At 48.6% G+C, this 22,164-nt stretch overlaps 1 protein-coding gene across 1 annotated transcript in view; it reads left to right on the forward strand.

Moving 5' to 3' along the window:
* Positions 1-22,164, forward strand: part of PAX5 (paired box 5) — a 201,499-nt gene that overhangs the window by 20,834 nt on the left and 158,501 nt on the right. The window contains exons 4-5 of the mRNA XM_002819613.6: positions 7,895-7,959; positions 11,642-11,770. Of these exons, the coding sequence (XP_002819659.1) occupies positions 7,895-7,959; positions 11,642-11,770 (194 nt within the window). The remainder of the gene's footprint in view (positions 1-7,894; positions 7,960-11,641; positions 11,771-22,164) is intronic.

The following is a 22,164-nucleotide window of genomic DNA, read 5'->3' on the forward strand; positions in this document are numbered from 1 at the left end:
TCTGATGTGCATCTTCAACTCCAGGGGTGTTGTCCAGGAGGCTAAGATGCTCTGGAGCAATGGAGTTGCCCTCTCCCTAACTCATACATGGAATCTCACACATGGAGAGAAAGAACCAGAGAAACACCCTGGGAGCCATGCACAGGATCTTCCTGGCAGCCACACACCTCCCTTTCCTTTCCAGTCTGATCCAAGACACATGGAAGGGCGCTCTCAGAGCTTTAAAAATAAATGTATGGAAGAAAGTTTTCTGTTGTAGATGATGCAATTTCAACTCCATTTAAACCCACAGAGTCAGGGATGAAGTTCAGAGATGAACAGAAATGATGGTTCTCTAAACTCTGCAGAGAAAAGAGAAGGCAGCAGCCTGAAAACTTGGACAGTTTCCATTTCTCCAAATCACACCCTACCATCATCAGTGCAGAGCCTGTGTGGGCATAGGGGACCCTCACTCCTGGCAGAACGAGGTGGTCGGTCAGACTAGAATGAGAGCCTCTTGTCCTGATAGTGGATCTTTCTGTGATGATTCAAATGCACAGATCGCCGTGGGAGTGCATGTGTTCACATTTTGAGTCCTGCTATTTTGTAAATGGTTAGCCTGTTTTTCTTCTCTTGGCAAACCTTTACAGAGGCCCTGATATCATGCACGGTACAGGGGAGATAGAGGAAAATCAGGCACACAGTTTCTCGGTCTGTTCTAGAGGGGCTCTTTGACCAGGGTGGGGTTCTGACATGCACTTAGAAGCCTGATGCACCTGGACAAAATTGCTGAGGGGGTAGCAATGATGATGGTAGGTTTTGGGGAGGAGAGGATAACTCCTGTTCTTTTTCTGGATTATAAGAGGCTCCACTGTGTTTTATGAGCCCCTTACTTCTGGCTCTTTGCAGGATTTCCACGACACAAAACAACATGACAGGCAGCTGGCCTGCTCTGCAGAGGAACATCAGCCAAACCCCTGGTCAGGCTTTGGGGACCCACAGGTTTCCCAACGTAGAGTACACATATAATTGGGGGTTTGCAAGATAACCTTAGGTAGTCCATGGGGGTCACAAAATCTAATGCCTTACACGGGGCCAGGCAGATAAGGTAATGAGGGAAGCAGGCCAGGCAAAAGACGATGGGGAGAGGTTGGGTCCCTGGCAAGCTAGGCAGCACAAGTCCTATTAAAGGGGCAGTGCTTCCTAGCTCCAGCCGAATGCTGCCAGGAATATGGGTCCGGTATTTGCCAGATTTTTTGCATTCTTCAAGAGAAGGCAGAAGCTGGGGCTTGTGTAGATGTATGCATGGATATTTCTGTATGTGAAATCTCTATATTTAAATTAATTTTTTTTATGTAGAGATGGGGATCTCCCTATGTTGCCCAGGCTGGTATCGAACTCCTGGGCTCAGCAATCCTCCTACCTCAGCCTCCCAAAGTGCTGGAATTACAGGTGTGAGCCATCGCACCTAGCTTAATCTATATATTTTTTTAACAGAGGCAACTAATTTCAATTAAAAATGCTTTGCAGGATGAGCATAACTTATTTACAGAGCATCGGTTTACATCCTCTATAATGCAAAGATGCAAGGATGCACATTGTTTTCTAATACATTTATTTTAATGTATGTTAGAAAAACATAAGTAACACGCCAAACCAGTGAGTTTGTGAAGTTTATGAACTCCCCCCCAACACTCCCACCTACCCACTTACGGTAGGGAACTACAATTGCCTTATAAAATAAATTTATTTAAGTCAAAATTGAAGTGATGTGAAAGAAATGTATGAGGCAAATAGAGCAGTGGTTACAGATGTGGCAAAGGCTGTGAAGGGGCGTGGGATGTGTGGTCAAGAGAGATCACGGACCCGCTGATGCTTTCTGCCTGGACCTGTACTGCGGGGAGGTTCTAACTGCTGGCTGTAGGGCCATGGCTAGCCTCAGGGGTGTCCTGAGTGTCCAGTTCAAAGCCATGGCCAGGCAGGCCGTGCCTCCAAGATGCTTTCATGTCTGTGGTCTCCTATAGTCCTTAAGGCTTGACTCTATCCTGTGGCAGGTGTAGCAACAGAGGCCAAGATGGAGAGTGCAGAGGAACAGTGACTTGGAGATAGACATGGGGGTAGAACCCAGGTTTCCCAATGGTGAGAGGAGGGCTAATTTCTTTCCACCACTGCCCTGTAGGACTCTGCGAGTGACAGGACTGAGGATCTGTGAGACGAGAGACAAGAGGGAGGACAAGTATTTTCTTCTTCATTTCAGATCTTCGCAGGCTGCCCGTTCTGCTGCCTGGCTGCCTGCCCTCTCTCATCCTTAGCCTGCTCCGGTGCTCCTCGCTGGGGGCTCCTTTTTGGGAGTATTCTCTGGCTCCTTCCTGCTCTCTTCAGTGACAGCTCACTAAGTGTAGGACAATCTCATGTGGCTGCCTTCCCCACCCCTAAACCCCCAAAGCCAGAGCCATCCCAGCATACAGTTTTATTTTTCAGATGAAGGCAAAGCTCCCACTGCATTCAGATGAATGCAGCTTCTAAATGCCTGCCTTGCAAATGACACTGTGTAAGAGGGTCCACAGCTCTCCCAGCCCCTGCCTCCCTTGGAGGCAACTTTTCACTCTTTCTGATTTCAAACAGCTGGGGAGGAAGTGATGGCTGGATTTGTGGCTATTCTTATAGCCACAGGAGCGTCTCCACGGTTCACCCCTAGGAGTGTGTGCCTTCCTGTTATCTTTCAGGGGACCAACCTAGGAAGCCATGACTGACAAGGGGTTAAGCATCACTGAACTAGTTCTGTTAGGCTTGTGGGGGATTTCCTGGGACACAGATCACCTTGTTCATTTGACTTCTTATGGACAAACGTGTGCTGGGAGCCTGCACAACCTGCAGGGATCGCTGGAATCCAGTCTGAGTGTCCATTGGAGGTGGCCATCCCAAAACTGACCCAAACGGTGGGTTGAATGGGGTCTTCCTTCTATTCCAGCACTGTGGCCAAGGAGTGGGGACTACAAGTGGCACTCCCAGCTTAGAGGGGCAGCTCTATTTAGTACCAACTGGTTGGGTCACGTGAGAACGTGGGGCCAGTATTGTTGGGTGTTCTGATTTTTCAAGAGAAGCTAGAAATCAGATATTTATGAAAAATCTCCCAATTTAAAAATGTTAGCAACTAATTCAAATAAAAACAAATATACTGTGCAGGCTAACAAAACTTGTCCCGGGCTGGAGGTGGCCCTGGGGAAGATGTTTTGTTAGTTCTGCTCTTAATTCTAATTTTGGTAGCAGGCCTTCTGAGATTGTTTATCCATTTCCTCTTTCTTTATTTTTTTGTTTTTTTGAGACAGGGTCTCACTCTGTCACCCAGGCTGAAGTGCAGAGGCACAATCATGGTTCACTGCAACCTTGATCTCCCAGGCTCGGGTGATCTTCCCACCTCAACTTCCCAAGTAGCTAGGACTACAGGTGCCACCACCATGCCTGGCTAATTTTTTGCATTTTTTTGTAGAGATAGGGTTTCATCGTGTTGCCCAGTGTGGTCTCGAACTCCTGGACTCAAGCGATCCACTCACATCGACTTCTATCCGTGTCCTCTTTCTTCTCCACAACAGTCACAGGCCTGGGTGCCACCTGTGGGGCCCCTTGCAGCTTGGCACAGTTGGACCCCTGGGTTTTGAATTCTCGGCATAGCTGATGGCCCAAGCTTCTTACTGCACTGATGGCAGTTTGATCAGTGCCATAGATGTGGGTGTTTCTTCAGCCTTATCTTCCTGTTTCCTTTTTCAAGGCACCATGATTTTCTCTTTCACTGTAATTTTGTGAGGACTGGTGGTGGGGCGGGGGGTGTGGGGTGATGGTGAGAAGCCTAGCCTTTCAAAGAAGGAAGAGTGATGTTTCCATGGGATCCTTAAATGCCACAAAGTTCCTCAGAGTTTTAAACCTCAAATTCTAAGTGGGTTTGAAATCCGAATAGCCTTTATGCCTCACATAGGAAGTGTTTAGCAGAGGGACTGTGCTTCCTTTGAATGTGGCTTAAAGTAAAGTGCTGGGGCGTGGGGGCTGGGAGTGTGGGCTGACTCGCTGTGCAATTCTGGGCAAGTCATTTGAGCATCTTGGGTTTTAGTTTCCTCATTCATAGGAAGAGTTTGATGCTGAGCTCCTTTCTCTGTTGGAACGTCTAGTGTGCTCTGCAGTATGGCAGCCAGGGTCCTGCTCACGCTCAGCTGGTAAGGGACGGGCAGTTTGGTGTGACTGCCAACTCAGCCCAACTGTCCCTGGCTTAGAAAAGGTCCTGAGTATGCTCTTATTGGATGAGTCTTGACAGCCTGTCATTTTTAAAATTTAAAATTTGTTTAGAGTTGTTATGATTCAATTACAGTCTTGTTCTTCCCACTACAGTTTCTTCTCAGTGTAAGCTGATGCTCTTTGTTTTTACTTGGTGACTGCTAAAGGCAGATGAGCAAAATCTCTCACCCCTGGGGGCGGCTTCAGAGGATTCCCTATAACTCTGAGATCCCCCTTTATAAAGGACAACTCTGATGCATTCTTAAAACAGAGTGTGAGAGTGGCTACCTTCCCCTCCCTAGCTTCCAAGGGGACCACTTGTGCTTTATTATTATTATTTTTTTAATTTTTATGGGTGCATAGTAGGTATATATATATATATTTATGAGTACATGAGATATTTTGGTACAGGTATGCAATGAGTAATAACCCACCATGAAAAATGGGGTATGCATCCCCTCAAACATTTATTCTTTGTGTTACAAACAACCCAATTGCACTCTTTTAGTTATTTTTAAACATACAGTTAAATTATTACTAACTATAGTCTCCTCATTGTGCTATCAAATACTAGGTCTTATTCATTCTTTCTACTTTTTTGCACCCATTGAGCATCTTTACTCCCTCACCGCCCTCGCCTTGTGCTTTTTAAAGCAAATGTGAAAAATATGAATATTTTAAGACGGAAGCTAGTCATTAATCTTTACAAAGACACCACTGAAAATAACATCTTACATTTAAGGAGCACCTAGTATGTAGCAGCCACTGTTTTAAGTAATTAATTAATTTAATCTTAATAGTAATCCTATGAGATAGAAATGATTCTTAGTCCCATTTGCAGATGAAGAGACTGAGGCATAGAGAGGTTAAGTAATTTACCCAAGGTCATGTAGCTGGTAAGTTGTAAGAGGGATGGGATTCAAACTCTAGTGGTCTAGTTCCAGAGCCTGTACACTGTGCTACTGCTGCCTCTTAATGATTTATAACAATTGATAATGCTTTCCCAGTGATATTTATAACTATTTTAAAAGAAAATGAGGAAAACATAATTTTCATTGCTTTGTTTACATACAAATTTAATAGTCAGACAATGATTTGAAAAGTAAGGATTTTAAGCTGTACTACAGTGACTTTTTTGCCATATATTTATCTGTAACTATATTTATGTCTGGTATATCCATATATTGACATATCCAGCAATATCTCTGTAGACACATACACACACAGAAAGTGACATACACAAAAATATAAACATTAGATCAGATGCCAGCTTACTTCCAGGTGACCAAAAAGACAACCTCACTCCCAGAACTGGGCATTTTATTATGACCCGCTCTTCTCCCAAATACCATGAGTTTTCTGGTTGTCCAATATGCTTCGAGTTTGCTTAGTTAAAATAAGTGGTTTGAATATTAGGGAAAACAAACAATCTGAATGTATTTGAGGGAACACTTAAGCTGACTGATTAGAAAAGGGCAAGAGGCTCCTTGCTGAGCTCAAGTAGCCAGGCTCCAGATGGCCTGTGTGTGTGTGGTGAGACTATAGGGTGAACAGAAAAGACCATTCCAGGCTATCAGCTGAGGACACGGAGTGCCCTTGGTGCCAAGCACCAAGCTGTAAGATCAGAAAGGGCAAAGGCTACTGCCTATTGAGTTTAAGGGGAGGCACCCATCTGCTACTTCTGTCCTTCTTCATTTGTACAAGCTGGAGACCCAGTGCAGCCTCAGAATAAACTTTCAGATATTAATGGTCTGGAACGTGAAAAAGCTTCTCATAGAATGTTGCATGAAAACAGCCCGATGCAAAACTGTATACATGGAGGCTGAATGCGGTGGCTCACGCCTGTAATCCCAGCACTTTGGGAGGCCGAGGAAGGCGGGCCACTTGAGGTCAGGAGTTGGAGACCAGCCTGGCTAACATGGTGAAACCTCTTCTCTATTAAAAATACAAAAATTAGGCGGTGGCATGCGCCTGTAGTCCCAGCTACTCAGGAGGCTGAGGTAGGAGAATCAGTTGAACCTGAGAGGCAGAGGTGGCAGTGAGCCGAGGTTATGCCACTACACTCCAGCCTGGGCGACAGAGAGAGACTTCATCTCAAAAAACAAAACAAAACAAAACAAAAACAAACAAACAAACAAACAAAAAACTGGGCATGGTGGTGCATGCCTGTAATCCCAGCTGCTTGGGAGGATGAGGCAGGAGAATCACTCAAACCTGGGAGGCGGAGGTTGCAGTGAACTGAGATCGCACCACTGCACTCCAGCCTGGGCAACAGAGCAAGACTCTGTCTCAAAACAAACAACAACCACAACAAAAAAAAATGTATACATGGCATAATCCTGATTTTGTTAAGAGAAAAATGGATATTTCTAAATATGCCCAGGAATGCTGGTATAAAGGAAATACACCAAAATATGGTTTTTAGATGTCTTCTTTATACTTTCCCATGCTGTCCAAAGAGTCTACAACGAACATATATTACTGTTATAATGAGGAAAAACTCTAATAAATGTCCTTTCAAAAGGTAACAGTTTGAGACTGGAATATAACTTTTCCAAAGAAACTGGACATTTTATTATACCCACTCTTCTCCCAAATGCCAAGGAAGGAGCTTTCTGGTAGATCCGGAGGAGCTTTCCGCGTGGCCCTGTTCTGCTGCTCTCAGATGCTCCGGGCTTGCGGTCTTGCGCGTGCGTTGTCCTTGCTGGAAGTCTACAAACTCTCTAGAGCCTAAGGTTCTGCAGAAGGATGTTAGAGCGGTCAGGTGGCCAAGGGAAGGCAGTACTGCTATTATCTTTTTTATATGTACGGGGCTTTTCCATAAGATCCTTTTTCTTTTCCGAAAATGATTTGGTTACTTAAAATAAGCAGAGTGGTCTGTTCCAACTCCGTCACTGTATCGGAGGTCCACAATGGAATGCGCTTGGTCAAGGTCACAGTGGAGTTTCTATTAGAATGTGAGCAAGGTCTCTGAAAAGACAGGCCAGGATATCACTGGCTCCAGCCCTGTGGATCCTTTCCGTGAGGTTTGGTGCAAGGTAGGCGTCCTCTTAAGAAAGCCAAACCGGATGTCTCCTGGCTGCACTTTGACTCTCCCTAGTATCAGAACAACATATACATCCCCTCCCTTGGCAACTTCCTAGGGGAAGGGGTGTTATCCCTCCTTATGCGTTCTCTAGGGCAGAGAAACCAGCACGTGAGCGCTGCCAGAAGACAGAGAGATTACCAAGTTCAGTTCCTTCATTCCACATATAGGGGGCTGAGGTCTAGAAAAGGGAAGGACTCCCTAAAGTCACTCAATGAGTCTCTTATGGAGCTAGATCTATACTTGAGAAAGGAATGCTTACTCGTAATGTTAACACATCATCCTCTTTCTTCAGAAGAGGCACTTGAAGCTCAGAGAGGGGGTGCAAATTACACAAAGTCACCCAGGGAAACAGAAGCAAAGTTGGGACTAGTCCATAAACCTTCCACCCTCCTGATTCCCAGCCTGGGTTTATAATCTCCCTCCACCTCTGCCCCTCTGCCTCAGCTCGAACCATGGCCCAGCTTGGGTGTGAGTTTTCTGGTTGTCTGTGCATAGCTGGCTGTGGTCTCTTCTCCTTCCTGATAGTAAATAGCAATTTTTTTTTTTTTCAACTGCCCACAGGATCATCCGGACAAAAGTACAGCAGCCACCCAACCAACCAGTCCCAGCTTCCAGTCACAGCATAGGTAAGAGGAACTTTTAAAAAAAATTTAAAAATCTAATGGGCTCCAAATATTCTAAAGAACTTTTAATCATTCTTATGGACAGATAATTCTGCATAAAACACTTCAGCACACGTACTAATGCGCCTTCTTTGTCATTCTCCAAGGGCTGAACCTGGTAAATGAATTTTATAAATACTGCTAAAAGGTTTTGAATTTTACTGATTATTATGATAAATAGCTTTCACCATGAGACAGAAAATTGAAATCTAAGCCAAAAAAAAAATCCACTAATGGGGGTCTATAGAATGTCAGATAATTAAAGTAATAAATCAAGAAAGGGATACTTATTCATAACATTTTCTGCATCATTAGTCAGTAAGTAGTTTTGAATGTGTTTTTTTCTTCTATCAACCAGCCCTTCTACAATTCTTTGTGCACTTGCAGTCTTGAGTGAAGATGTGGCAAAAGTTCCCAAACTTACTTTCTCTCTCTCTCTTGCTTCGATCTCACGAACTCTATGAACTGTCAAGGGCTGCCAGTGGGGTTTCCAGTGCTTGCAGGTGACGTCTGAGAGTGGCTGTGACCCGACAGAATGGGAGTCATACTTCTTAGTGCTCAAGAGTTCAGAAATGTCCTTTGTCTTCCCTTCAAAGATTGTGAATGACACGTGTCTATTTAAGGTGTATTATTTCTCCACTTGGGATACAGGGAACACCGCTGGTTAGCTGGGGGAAAAGTTATTGTACTATATAAGAAAGTGGGCAATGATTTAGCAAGTCTCTGACACTTCTGGTTGCCACAGTCAATCCTGCAGAATCACACCTCAGATTGTGTAACATTTCCACACTTTTGTTATTCCTTCTTTAACTGAAAACTTGAACTCACACAGTGATGGGGAATGGGCAGAGGCCTGGCCTCTAGTCTAGTTCCAACTCTGTCATTAACTCATCCAGTAAAATGCGAAAGTTCTCTCACCTCCCTGAGCCTCAGTTTCCTTATTTGTGGGTGGAGGGGCACTAACCAGGTGCTCACTGAGGCCTCTGATCCTCCATGATTGGCTCTTTGGATAAAGGTAAGACAGATTTCCTCCCTGCCATGAAATAATTCCTCATTTAGTAATCCCTTCAGAAAGTGTCTGCTAGGTCCCTGCCGTGCAGACCTTGGCATCAGAGGCCAAGCCTATAAGAAAGGGAAGACAAAATCCCCATTCTCAAGGTAAAGGGGGAATATAATGAAGAGAAGTTTGCAAGACAGAGATGAAGCTCAAGAAGAAGGGATGGGTGCTGTAGGGGCAGAAGGGAAGGAACCACCAGCTCTGCTGGGCTAGGGTGACGAGGGTGAAGGAAGGCTTCCTGGGGGAATGTTTGTGGCTGAGATTTCACTTGTAGCTGACCAACTATTTCAGGTCCCATAGCACTGAAAATCAAATAGGTATAACTGCTGATATTCTTTCATTTGGTTTAGAAGAATAATTCTACTGTAGGTCAGCAGCATGTTTTGTTCTGTCCCAGAAATTTTTAAATTAAACTACATCTCACATACATATAGACCTTTAGAGTTCACAAACTTACCAAGGATTGAGGAAACTGAAACTTACAGAGATGAAATAACTAGCCCTAGGTCATGTTGCCAGTAAGTGGTGGAGCCAGAAGTGGAATCTGGGTCTTTTGAGCCTAGAGCAATCACAAAACACCAAAACGAATGTCATGGGCTCTGCCAGCAACATGGTGAGCCTTGGTTATATACGGTGGTTGTTGTTTAAAGTACCAAGCGACATGGGATCTTCTTTCTTCCTCTGTTTTTCACATGTTAATACAGAAAAGGTTGTGGGATTTGCATAAATCTATTTTAAGGAGTTTCTTCTGGTGAAGAAAAAGAGAAGTTAACAATTTCTGCTTCTGTGTCTCTTAAGGAAGATGTAAGATCAAACTGAAATGTGAGAAGAAAGGCATGGCTCCCTCTAGGTTTGTAGGAGCCAGGAGCTGGATCTGCTCCAAAGGGAAGCCGTGAAGGGCTTCTCAGGCAGTCACTACCATTTCTAGTGATTTCCTACTCTTAAGAGTCAAAGGTGGCTCCACTTGCCTCCAGCTGGTTATAGCCCAAGGAAGTGTGTCTGAGATTGATCTGTAGGTTTTAATGAACCAAAAAAGAATTCCCACAGCCCAGAAATGGCAATTCAGCTGTACAGCTGGAGAGGCCCCTGCTGATGGACTGGTCTCTCCCTGGGAATCTGGGGCCAGAAGTTAATGTGAAACTTGCACAAAAGTTGCCCCCCGCCTCCCATCCAATTCTTATTCTTAGGAATTTTGAGACCTAGCTTCAGTCACAATAAGTCACCAACCACTGCCCCTGTTTCTGGGCAGGGGAAATCTAGACTTTAAGTAAGTAAACCCAAAGCTAAGTTCTGGTGCTGCTGTTTATTAGCTAGATGACTTTGAATCACTTTCCCTGTGGAGCCTCAGTTTCCTCATTTGATAAATGGGGATAAATAATAGCACTCTGGGCTGTTGCAACCATCAAATGAGACGTACTGCATTCATGTGAAGTATATTATTGCTCTTCATTGTTTATTAGTGAGAAGCAGATTAGTTATAGGGGTTGAGGCTTTAGTCTCTGGGTTCAAATCACCACTCTGTCTCTTTTGTTTTTTATTTTTATTTTTGAGACAGGGTCTTGCTCTGCTGCCCAGGCTGGAGTACAGTGGCGCAATCATAGCTCGCTACAACCGCGACTTCCTGGGCTCAAGTGATCCTCTTGCCTCAGCCTCCCAAGTAGCTGGGACTATAGGCTTGTGCCACCACACCTGGATAATTTTTTTAAAAGTTTTTTGTAGGTCTTGCTATGTTGGCCATGCTGGTCTTGAACTCCTGAGCTCAAGTGATCCTCCCACATCTGCCTTCCAAAGTGCTAGGATTACAGGCGAGCCCCGGCACCAGGCACTCTGCCTCTTATTAGCTGTATGATCCTGGGTGAGCCACTTATCTTCTCTGAGTTTTACCTTTCCAATAGGATCATCACATTTCCTAGCTTCTAAGATTGTTCTCAGAATTCAATGAGATAATGCCTCAATGCCTGGCACAGAATAAGTTCTCAGAAAATATTAGTTATTGTTATTGTCATAATTAATATTAAAATCAAATCCGGGGAAACTGGAAGGAGAAAAGGCAGCGAGAAAACTATAAAAAGAAGGGGCACTCTGCGGTTTGGAGTTTGTTAGCTGTGCGCGTGAGTTTGTGCTCAGGTAGTTGTGCTTGCACGCAAGGTTGGGTGTGCAGGCAGGTGATGGAATGCCTAATGAGTAGTTCAGGTTTTTTTTGTTTTGTTTTAGCACTGACTGTTGGTGGGCCCCGGCTCCCCTCTTTCTCCTCTCCATCCCCTGCTTCCTGCATCCATGGATAGGCTAGAATTTGAGCGAATGCCCTTCCTGTCCCCGTGTCCCCGTGTTCCTTTCTGCAGGGGTCAGTCCTCCTCAGTGCCCACCCCTCCCTTTCTCCCCCCATCGCAGAGAACTGGGGCACACGGCCCGCCCGAGGCCTGCGCTCGTGGCTCAGGTGTGGCCGCCTCCGCAGGGCGAGGGTCCTCAGCGCCCCCTGCCCACCCCGCACTCGCTCCCTCCCAGCCGCCCCCAGCCCCTCGTGCTGTGACAGCCGGCCCGCTGCCTTCAGCCCTCTGCGGCCCTGACCGCCCGTCTTTCTCCGCGCAGTGTCCACTGGCTCCGTGACGCAGGTGTCCTCGGTGAGCACGGATTCGGCCGGCTCGTCGTACTCCATCAGCGGCATCCTGGGCATCACGTCGCCCAGCGCCGACACCAACAAGCGCAAGAGAGACGAAGGTAAGAGAGGCCTGCGCAGCCCCGTCGGGGATGCGCTCCACGGGGTCTATTTCCGGCGGGTAGCAGCAGAGGTGCCCGTGAGCACCCCCCTTACCTGCAGAGGAGCGAGTCCCCCGGCCCGCACGCTGTCCCTTCCCTGAACACGGGAAAGGGCTGAGCCCTCCGCAAGACAGACAGGCAGCAGGGTGAGACTGTGGCATTCTTGCTGGCCTCCTCCATGGTCACCCCTTGGATAGAAGCAGCGGGCCTGGCAGAGCCCTTGTGGCCTGAGCTTTGGCCTTTAAGAAGACCCCATGTGCGTGCAGATAGGCGGCCCGAGGGCAGGGTGTGCTGGGCTCCACACCCAAGTCCACTTTGTGGGGGAGCTTTGGACCAGAGAGAGGGGGCTGGCCAAGCCGTGAGAGAGGTACACGTGGGGAGGGCGGAGGGGTGGGTTCCCTGAAAGGCCCTGCACACGTCTCAGCAGACAGAGAAGGCCTTCAGCCCTGATGATGGTGTTGGGGGGCGGTGCTGAGGAAATTAATAATCATCTCATCCTTGCCCTTGGGTCTGGAAGGAAGGAGTGCGGGGGTGTTGGGGGGGATTACAAAGATGACAATCTTCCCGGTTGGTTTTTCTCAGCCCCTCCACGGGCCTGGCCGTGTGGTGCCTGGGCCTCCAGAGCCAGCCACCTCCGTCCTGGACACCGGACACCTTAACCGGGGCTCCTTTCCTCTGTATGGGCTGCCAGTACTGGCTGACATTAACGGGTTTGAGAGGAGAAAAGACCCCCTGGGAGCCTGTAAAACCTTAGTCAGGAAAAGAAAAAAAGAAAAAAAAAAAAAAAAAAAAAAGCCAGAGCTGTGGTCTAGGGCCGGAGAGCAGCGTGACAGAAATCTTGATTCAATTATTCTGTTCCTCAGCACAATTCCCTTTCTCAGCTCCGTGTAAGGGATGTGTGTTCTCGTGAGCACATGCCTAAGTACTTAAGATCTGTAACTAGAAAATTGAGTCGGCCCAGCCGTGGATTGGCATGTGGTCTGTGTGTTGCCAGCAGTGCAGAAGCAGAGCCGGTGGCCTTGGTTTGGAACCGTGGGGGTGTGTGGGGAAGATTGGCGGCTTTTGGAACCTGCCTTGCCTCTCTCTTCTGCTCCTGCGGCTCCTGAGCAGATGTCAGAAGTCTTCAACTCAGTAGGCTGCAGTGCTGTGTTGCTGCAGGAGGCAGTGGGCCTGCCATCTCTGTTGTTTTATGAGGTTGATGGTGTCATCTTTTCTCCCATTGTCACCTGGACTCGCAGCAGATGTGCCTAAGCTGGGGCCTGGATGTATTTGTTCACAGTGGAGGGACAGATTGTGTGAGACTCCCCCAGAGGCTGAGGGATCCAGGCGGAGATTTTTGGGGAAAGAGAAAAGCTAGTTTGATGTTTACCCCCAAACAGACAGGTTCTGGCCTGGGGGCATTATTTTACTTTGTTTTTAGAGTGCTATATTGGCTTGCAGTCTGACCAGCAGTCATGGTTTTGCCCCTCAAGCTCCTTTACAAGGTATATCGTGGTCAGAATGTGGGTGGTGTTGGTCTTGACTACTCCGTACTACTCAGATCATTCCTGGAGGAGGACTGCAGCCCAGTGACAAATGGGATTGTGTCCTGGGTGAAGAGGGATCTGATACAGCATCTGGGAACACCTCAAGGCTCTAGGGATATTTTGGCACAAAGAAGAGCAGAATAAGCGAGACTGGATTGCTGCCTTCAAGTATTTGGAGGGCTGACAAGGAAGGAGGAAGGAATGCGATCTCATTGCATGGCCTTAAAGTGTGTGGCCGATGCAGAGGTGATTTCACCTCAGTTTAAAAAGAACCAAGTTGCACGTATAAGAATGGCCTAGGATAAAAGGAGATTCCTCAGGAGGTAATGAGTGCCCTATCTCTGGGGATATGTAAGCAGAGACTAAGTGGCCACTTGTCAGGCTGCCAAACAGAGTATCAAGAATCAGATGTGGTATTGGATGATCTTTTTTATTTTTTAATTAAAGTTTTTTCTTAATAAATAGACATGATGTTTTGATATGTTGCCTAGGCTCGTCCTGGACTCCTGACCTCAAGTGATCTGCCTGCTTAGGCCTCCCAAAGTGTTGGGATTACAGGCATGAGCCACTGTTCCTGGCCTGGGTGATCTTTGAAATCTTTCCAGTTCTGATATATATGGTAGAGTCTTGATCCTCAGGAAGACTTGGGCGGCAGTCCAGTCGGTGGTCTGTGGTAGAAGGGAGAATGACTTGATGGTCCTGGAAGCTTATAGGAGTGGAAAGAGTGGGGGACAAACCCAATCAACCAGAGCCTCCCCCTAACTCCTGCCCCACACCACTGAAAGTATGCACGTTTGATCCCAGGGGTGGGCAGCAATGGCTGGGCTCACACCAGGGAAGTGTCTGTCGGGGGTATTGCATAAGTGCCCCCTTCTGATCTTTCCTATCCTCTCTCTGTATCTCTCTGGCCTCCTGCAGTGGCCCTAGGGGGAGGTAAAGAGGCAGAGACTGTCACTTCCATTTTACTAGGGGAGGTGATGGAGGCTACACAGCCATACAGCTGGTATGGACTGGGGAGTCAGGAGGAGCTGGAGTGCCCCTGAGGCCTCAGTTCCCTGGTATTTTCCAGCTACCTGTTGCCCCTCAGCCCTTTCAGAGATGCACTTTGGAGGCAGAGCAGTCTGGGGCTGGGCAGAGCCTGGGGCCGGTATGGGGAAGAGTTTCAATCAGAAGGGCATGATTAGCAGATTGGACGTGGAGAGAGAAGTGAGACCTGAAGGCGAGAGGTTGGAGGAGAGCAGAGAAAGTAAGAAGCAGCCATTGGGGAAACAGGGATATTTCAGGCACACTGGCCGGCTGGCCCATGGAGGCTGCAAACCATGGATTTGTGAGGGTTCTGGCCTCCAGTGCGGTACCATCAGCAGCCTGAGAGAAGAATCATGGGTTAAGAGAGGCAATCCAGAGCTAAGAGGAAAACAGCTGAGGGTCCTTGCCCATTTTTCAGATGAGGTGACTGAGGCTTTGCAAGGTGGAGTTGCTTACTCTGCTGCCTGGTTCACAGTCATCTCTAGCTTAGACTTGAGTTTTGCCCTGAGGGCATTTCCTGGGGCCACGCTCCTGCCCAGATCTCGGCAGAGGTGAACGGGTGATAGGCTCCAATCACAGAGGGTGAGCTCGCGAGCAAGACTGGCAAGCTGAAATTCCTCTGATGAGCAGGGCAGTGGGTGAGGTGACACCGGGGGAAAGAGTAAGGCAGGGAGGGCCAGTTTTGACCAAAAGGAACTTGGGGGCTCCTCACAGGAGGTGGCATTTGAGAGCTGGGTAGAGGGAGGAGAGGGCATTCCAATCAAAGGCAAAAGAGATTGTGCCAAGTCTGGGACTCTGGTGAGCATGTGCAGGGAGAGGACCAGCACGGCAGGATTTGGAAAGGGAGAGAGGTAGACAGATGTGGGTGGCTTAGACTTTGATGGAGGCTTTCGAACATTTAGTCTAGAAGCATTTAGGGAGATAGTTTTGAGCTATTTGTCTCAGATACTCAAGAAACATTCACTCCGCTGAGTGTTTCAGATAAAAAGATAACGTGAAAGCGACTAGCCCTGCACTATCCAACAGAAGTAGAATGCAAGCCACATGTGTAATTTTAAATGATTTAGTAACTACATTAAAAAGAGTAAAAAGAAACAAGTGGAATTAATTTTAATAATATATTTTATTTAATCCAGTATACCCCAAATATCATCATTTCAACATGTCATCATATGAAAAATTTGATGCTATATTTTCTCTTATTTTTGCTGCCAAGTTTTTGAAATCTGGTATGTATTTTACACATGTAGTACATCTCAATTTGGATGGTACACATTTGACAGTTAAAGTTAGATGTAGTCCTACCAAAACAATAAAGCTGTGTTTAGTGGGACAAATATTTTACACTGCTTCTATTTTAAAATTAAAATTAAAATCAAATCAAATAAAAAAATTAGCTCCTTGATTGTACTGGCCACATTTCAAGTGCACAGTAGCTACATAGGACTAGTGGCTGCTGTGTTGGACAACACAGCTCTAATACAAGTGCTTGGCACATAGTAGGTGCTCAGTAAGTGCTCCTTGGTAGAGTGGATCAGTCACATTCCTTTAGAGGGTTCACAATTAGTAACGAGGGTAAGTGGAGGGACCTCTACTATCCTCAGTCAAGGGTGCTTTTGTTTGGTATTTTGGGCTTCCATAGAAAGCTCCGAGTAGAGTTCTGGAGCAAAGACAAACAAACAAACTAGAATATTGTTAGGCCAGTGGATTGCAAAGGGCCCTTTCAGTACAGAGATTCTAGAGTTCTTCCTAGGATGTCTGCCTCCAAGACCAGACTCGGGGATATGGCCACTATGTCCAAGTCTCAGATGAACTGTTCTGCAGCAACAGGTAAGATCTCTGTGGCCTCTGGAGGAAGAGCTGGGGCTGGTTAAAGGGAGCTGCAGGAGGCAGATTATGGCTGAATGCAACATACGGCTTTCAGAAGCAGCCAGGCTGGGCCAAGAATGGAAGCTTTATCTTAGAAAGGTAGTGAGCTCTCCATCATCAGAGGTGTGAGCAGGGGCTGGACAAATGAGGAGCAGAAGAGTCAAGGAGGACATTCTGGTTAGGACTCCGTGACTTTTGAGGCAGGCCTGTTCTAGCCTGGGTGGCCAATGCTTCTGTGCCAGTACTGTGTCTGCAAGTGCATCCACCCACTTGTCTTTCCCTTCTGCTGCCTGACCCTGAGGCTGCCACTCATGTGGATTTGACAGGGCAGGGGCCACAAATCATTTCTATCCCCAGCGCAGCCTCTCAGCATAGCCCCGGTTCACAGGGATGCCCGGGAGGCCCGCGGGATGGCTCCGAGGGTCAGGCTGGGGTGCCGCCCGGTTATGAGATGTCGCTTTGTCTCTTGGTTGGTCTGAACTGAGAGCTTTCGTCAAGGAAGCTGTGGCATGGCTCAGGAATTCTGCTGGGTGAGGGGAATGGAGGCTGAGTCGGCACCTCCCTCTCCGGAAGGCCCAGAGGAGGTGGTGGCAGGGAGAGACTTGGCAAAGCAGGCAGGGTTGTGAATAGCGGCCATGGGTGAAAGGGCAGCCTCAGACCCTTGGTTCCTTCCTGGGCTTTTGATCTCTAGTGAGACCTCCTTCCGCCGCTCTCCCCGCTTAGGTCCCCTCCCTGTCCCCCTCACAATAACTCACAGGGCCCTGAGTTTGAAAGGCCCCGAACACACTGAGGTCAGCGGAGTGCGAATCCCTTTCACCAATTCAGAAAGTTGACCTGTCCAGCCAGTGTGGACGGTGGGGGCCAGAGGTTTCTTTTTGGGCAGTAAGTGTACGTTGCAAGTGAGTTTCCAGCCTTCTGGGCTCTGGACTACCTTCTGAGGAGGGCACAGGAAGGGCAGCCAGGGTCCAGAGGTGGCCTGTCCTTTCCGGAAGATGCCAAGTCTGATGAGACTCTCATCGGGAGGTTTGTTGGGGGGCATTTAGCCAGGTGCTCCCATTATGACTTCCTTTTTGGGGACGCCTGTCTCCTCTCTGTTTTTGTGTCTCTCCCCATGTCTTTGGGGGTGCATCTCATTCTATGTTATTTGGCTTTATTTCCTGTTTATTGAACCTTCTTCTGTGTCTGTTTCTGTCTCCCGGTCTAGCTCTCACTAGCTTTCTTTTTCGTACATACTCTCTCTCTTTCACACACACTGTCTCTCTCCCTCTCCTTCTTCTCTTTCTCTCACACTCATTCGCTCATTCCATTTCCTTTCTCTCTTGTTATCTCTGTCTCTCCCCAAATCCCCTCTTCCCCTGTCTCTTTCAGGCTGAACACCCCCTCAGCCCTGCCCAGCAGACCTCCACGGGAGCTATGGCCAGAGGGAAGGGGTTTCAGAAGCTCACAGACTGTGCTGGGCCCCTGGGCCCCTCTGACACGGGCAAGCCCTGGTCTTTTCTCTCCTAGGACCCTTTTCCTTCCCTGGATGCATAGATGCTGTCTGCCGCTCCCGGGATAAGGGCAGAAAACAGAAGCAGGAAGTGGGGAGAGCCCTCTCAGAGCTCCCAGAAGGGATGGGTGTGTGGAAAAGCTCATGATTCCTGAGTCAGGAGTAATAGGCAGCCCCTGTGGGATTGAGAGTTCACAGACCTCTGATCCCTGGAGAGCCTCAAGTAAGGTGTTGAGTCAAGGGCACAGGCTCATGGGCAGGGATGAAATGGTTTGAGGACTTCTTGTAGCAAGTTGCTTAATCTTTCTGCACCTCCATTTCGTTATCTGGCGAATAGAGTTGACGCAAGCCTTGTGGGTTACTGTGAGAATAAAATGAAGTGAAGTGACAGCTGCCAAGGATGTGGCCCCAGGGCCTGGCGTAGTCAATGCTGAGTAGATGGCCACGGAGAGGCCTGTGTTTGAGAACGTGAGGCCCGTCGTGGCAGAGGGCAGCAGGCTTTAGCTACGGTCCTGTTGGCAGCTGGAACTGGCTGGTTCGCCCACCACCACCTTCCTGTTTGGAGCTGTGGAGCCATGGAGCGATTCCATAGTACTGAAGAAGCCAATTGCCTGCAGCCGGGAGCCCAGGGCATCCACGCTGAACAACAGTGCCCCCAGGTGTCGGCTGCAGAACGAAGGGCCACTCACTTTCCTCCTCCTTTGCCTTTAGGACGCTGAGTCTCCCAGCCTGCTTCATGGCAGAAGAAAAGGGTCAGGCCCCAGTTTTCCCTGAAGAGAGGCACAGGGAGCACAGAGGGGCGGAGGCCTCCAGGGTGGGGGCAGAGGATAGCACCCTGGGCCTGGGAGGGCTGGGCGTCTGAGGGGTTGTTGGGGCCACCAGCCTGGACCTCGAGACTCCCCCATGGGAGCTGGAAGGGCCTTGGAGAGCACCTGAGACGCCCCGCTCTGTCATTCACATGGGAAAACAGGCTCAGAGAAGAGAGACGGTCTGCCCAGATCACACAGTAAACCCCAAAAAACCTAGAGAGAGAGGATGGCTCCGTGGAAAATCCTTGGCATCCCTTGCCTTTCGATGTGATAAATTCAGTTTTCCTCTCCCTCCTTTCCTCCATTCTCACAGGGCCGTCCGCCATCCCCACTGTTGACAGCCAGCCCCATCAGTCTTATCTCCCCACGGGGTGCTGCCCACACGTCCCCCCGCACTGACCTCAGTTCTTGAGAGAACCCCTGCCCTTCCCTCGTGGGCCTCCCTTTCCTCCTGCTCATTCCTCCTGTGCCTCCAGTCCCTGTGTGTTGGCTCAGCTTCCTGTCTCCAGGCCATTGCCCACTCAGGGCCTGCCACCTGGAATGCTGTCCTTGAGCCTGGACCTGGCCTGGCTTTCTGGAACCAGCCCACTCCCCTGTGGGGATTTCCAGTGTTGGGTCATTGGTCCTTCACAGCTGGCTGAGACCCAAGGATTCTTTAGGGTCCAGTGTGGAGTATGGGTGACCAGGCAGGCTCTCCATCTCCTTTTCCCAGTGTGGCTTTGGGGGCAGGAAGGAGGTTACCACCATTTTGTCTTGGCGTCTGCTGGGGCTTTCCAAGGGCAGGTCCCCTCCCTGGCCCTCTGTGTGCTGTTCCCTGGATGTCCCCTCATGTAGAGGTGTGGGTTGTTCCCTGAGTTCTCTTTTTGTCTAGGAAGGGGTCAGGACCAAGGTTCTGCTGGGGTGTGGTCGTGGTGGGGGCATCACGTAGAACCCAGGGGGGAATTGGCAGCCTGGCAGCCATGCTTTCCTTGGCTTGCCCTGTATTGATGATGATTTTGAATTAGTTACCAACATTGCAAAATCAGGAAATTTCACGTATGGATGGATGCCTGGCTTCTTTGGGGAAGAAAAATCAGATCTGGCAACCCTGGGGCAGCTGGCAGCCTGGCAACCCACAATGCAACAGTCATCTGGGGCTGCTGGGCCCGAGTTCTCACACGCTCCCCGCTCAAATTGCTCTCGGCACTTGTGCTCTGTTTTTCTCGGCCTGAAGGTCTTTGAGCTTCTGGAGTCTTAGCATGAACTCTAAAGAAACCAGTTTGGCTCAGTCTCTGCCTGTGGCAGCTAAAGCTAACGGGAGGCAGATCCTGGGACTGGCCGGTGGGACCGAGTGCGCGTGCGTGTATGTGTGTGGTCAGGGAAGTGGGTAGTCAGGCTCACAGGCCAGAGGTGGGTAGGGTAGCGGAGGCAAGAACTTAGGGCAGTGGCCAAGCAGCCGCACTCCTTGGCAGGTCATGTGCTCTACACCCTGCAGGTAGGGTAGTCCAGGCACAGAGGGCGCAGGCTTGGCCCAAGGGTATGCGGGGGGCAGTTAGTGGCAGAGATGGTGAGGACCTGGTTGCATCTCCCTGCCTGGCTGGCCACTCTCCCCTGTGATCTCCGTCCTGATCTTGTAGCCATGGGCACCTCAGCTGAGACCCAGATAGACAACTGCTGGAGGCATCTGTGGTAACGCAGGGCATCTGAGGCCAGGTGGCCAATTGCAGGGGCTCCTGGGGCCTTTCCCTAGTGCCCAGGGCCTGTCCCACGGGTGGGGGCTCAGGTTTCGGTTCCTCCTCCCTCCTGGGTCCCCAAGTTTCACTTTGATTCAGTGAGCGAGAGCCCTCGTGAGAGCCAACGCCACTGAACCCCCACCCTCTCTGTTTGCGCACCTGGTTTGCCCTAGCCCCTCCCCCTCCTCTTACCCCCAGTTCCTTTTCCCATGGGGCGGTGTACTGGTGTTCGGGAGAGTCCTCGGGGTATGGGAGAGAGCAGGGTGCTGCCATGTGGGGATCTCAGTTCAGGGAATCAGTTTGGGGGCCGACAAGTACAAGAGTGGTGGGGCCGATGGAGGGGGATACAGTCTCATCTGCTGTGGGCAGTCCCCTGCCAAGGCAGTCTGGAACTTGAGGTGAAATAGCCTTGGCTTCCTCCACCCTGCATGGCCTGCTGCCCCGTGGGGAAGAGAATCCCACAGTCCTTTCTCTCTGGCTTGGGAATATGGTTTAATCCCCGGCTACACAGCCTGTGGTTCAGAGACTTTACAAGGCTTCAAACCCCTGCCCCTGCTGTGTCCCTTCTTCCTGTCCCTTTCTCTGTCTGGGCCTTAGTTTTTCCATCTAAAACAGGAGATCAAGGAATTGCTGAGGTTTTTTCTGGCACCAAAATTCTGAGTTTCTCCTGGTTCCATCTCAAGTCCTCTTGGCATTATTGTAGAGCAGCAGTTCTCAAATGTTTGGTCCTGGGTCCCTTTAAACTCTTAAAAATTATCAAGGACTTCAAGGAGCTTTAGTTTATGAGGGTTAATTAAAATGGATGAAAGTTTAAAATATTTATTTATTAAGAATAACAGTAACAAACAAGTAAGATAAATAATATTTTTGAAATAAGAAAGAACCAAATCTTCCAAACTCAAAATTTAGTATGAATGGCATTGGCTTACAGTTCTGCAGATCTCTTTAATGTCTGGCTTAATAGAAAACAGCTGGACTCTCATAGCTGCTTCTGTATTCGCTCCGTTGTGATGGAACACATCTTACAGCTTCTGAAAACCTCCACTGTAGACTCGTGAGAGAATGAGAGTGAAGAAGGCAAATCACACCTTGGCATTAATATGAAAATAACAGGTGCAGCAAACCACTATGGCACATGTATACCTATGTAACAAACCTGCACGTTCTGCACGTGTATCCCAGAACTTAAAGTAAAATAAAAAAACAATGAAAATAATTTTGTCCTCACAGATCACCTGAAAGCATCTTGGTGACCCCTTCTTCCAACCCTGGCAGGGCTCCCTGGACTACACTTTGAAAATTTCTGCTTCAGGCTGCTGCAAAGTGTGAACTTGCCTACTTATCACTCATGTAGTTAAGGAGAGCAGTTAAGTGGTTTCAGTTAAAAGAAAGGTGTCATCAGTCATTTCTCCTGTTCTTAGCTCCTTAAGACAGTGGGAGCCATGGCAGGTCTTTGAGCTGAGGAGGGAGTGACAAGACACACTGGGCTTTGGAAATCCTCCACTAGCCGATTGGGATATGTATGTAGTGCTTCTTGCTTCTATCCCAGGTTGAGCTCCCATGGAAAGACAGAGCTACCGAGCCTTCTTCCCTTCCCAGCAGACTGTTGGTAGGGCTTGAGGTCTGATTTCCCTCCAGCAGGCTTTCTTCTGTGCCAGCAGCAGCCAGCTCGTGCCACCCGAGAGCCTGCGGAGTGAGTGTTTCAGAACCCTGCCTCATCTCCCCATCCAGCTTAGCTCTGTACTAGCCTGCAGCCTCCTGGAGATCCCATCTGGGGCATATTTTTGATGGGAAGAAAACCTAGCAATGCAGTTGATTGGGAATGAAACAAAATAAAATAAGGAGGTGGGTTTGGTATTTATCTTGACTCCTGGCATTTGAGGAAAAGCAGGTCTAAAAGACAGTTGAGAAAGGGGAGATTTTT

Source organism: Pongo abelii, chromosome 13, assembly GCF_028885655.2.
Source record: "Pongo abelii isolate AG06213 chromosome 13, NHGRI_mPonAbe1-v2.0_pri, whole genome shotgun sequence".
Taxonomy (NCBI): domain Eukaryota; kingdom Metazoa; phylum Chordata; class Mammalia; order Primates; family Hominidae; genus Pongo; species Pongo abelii.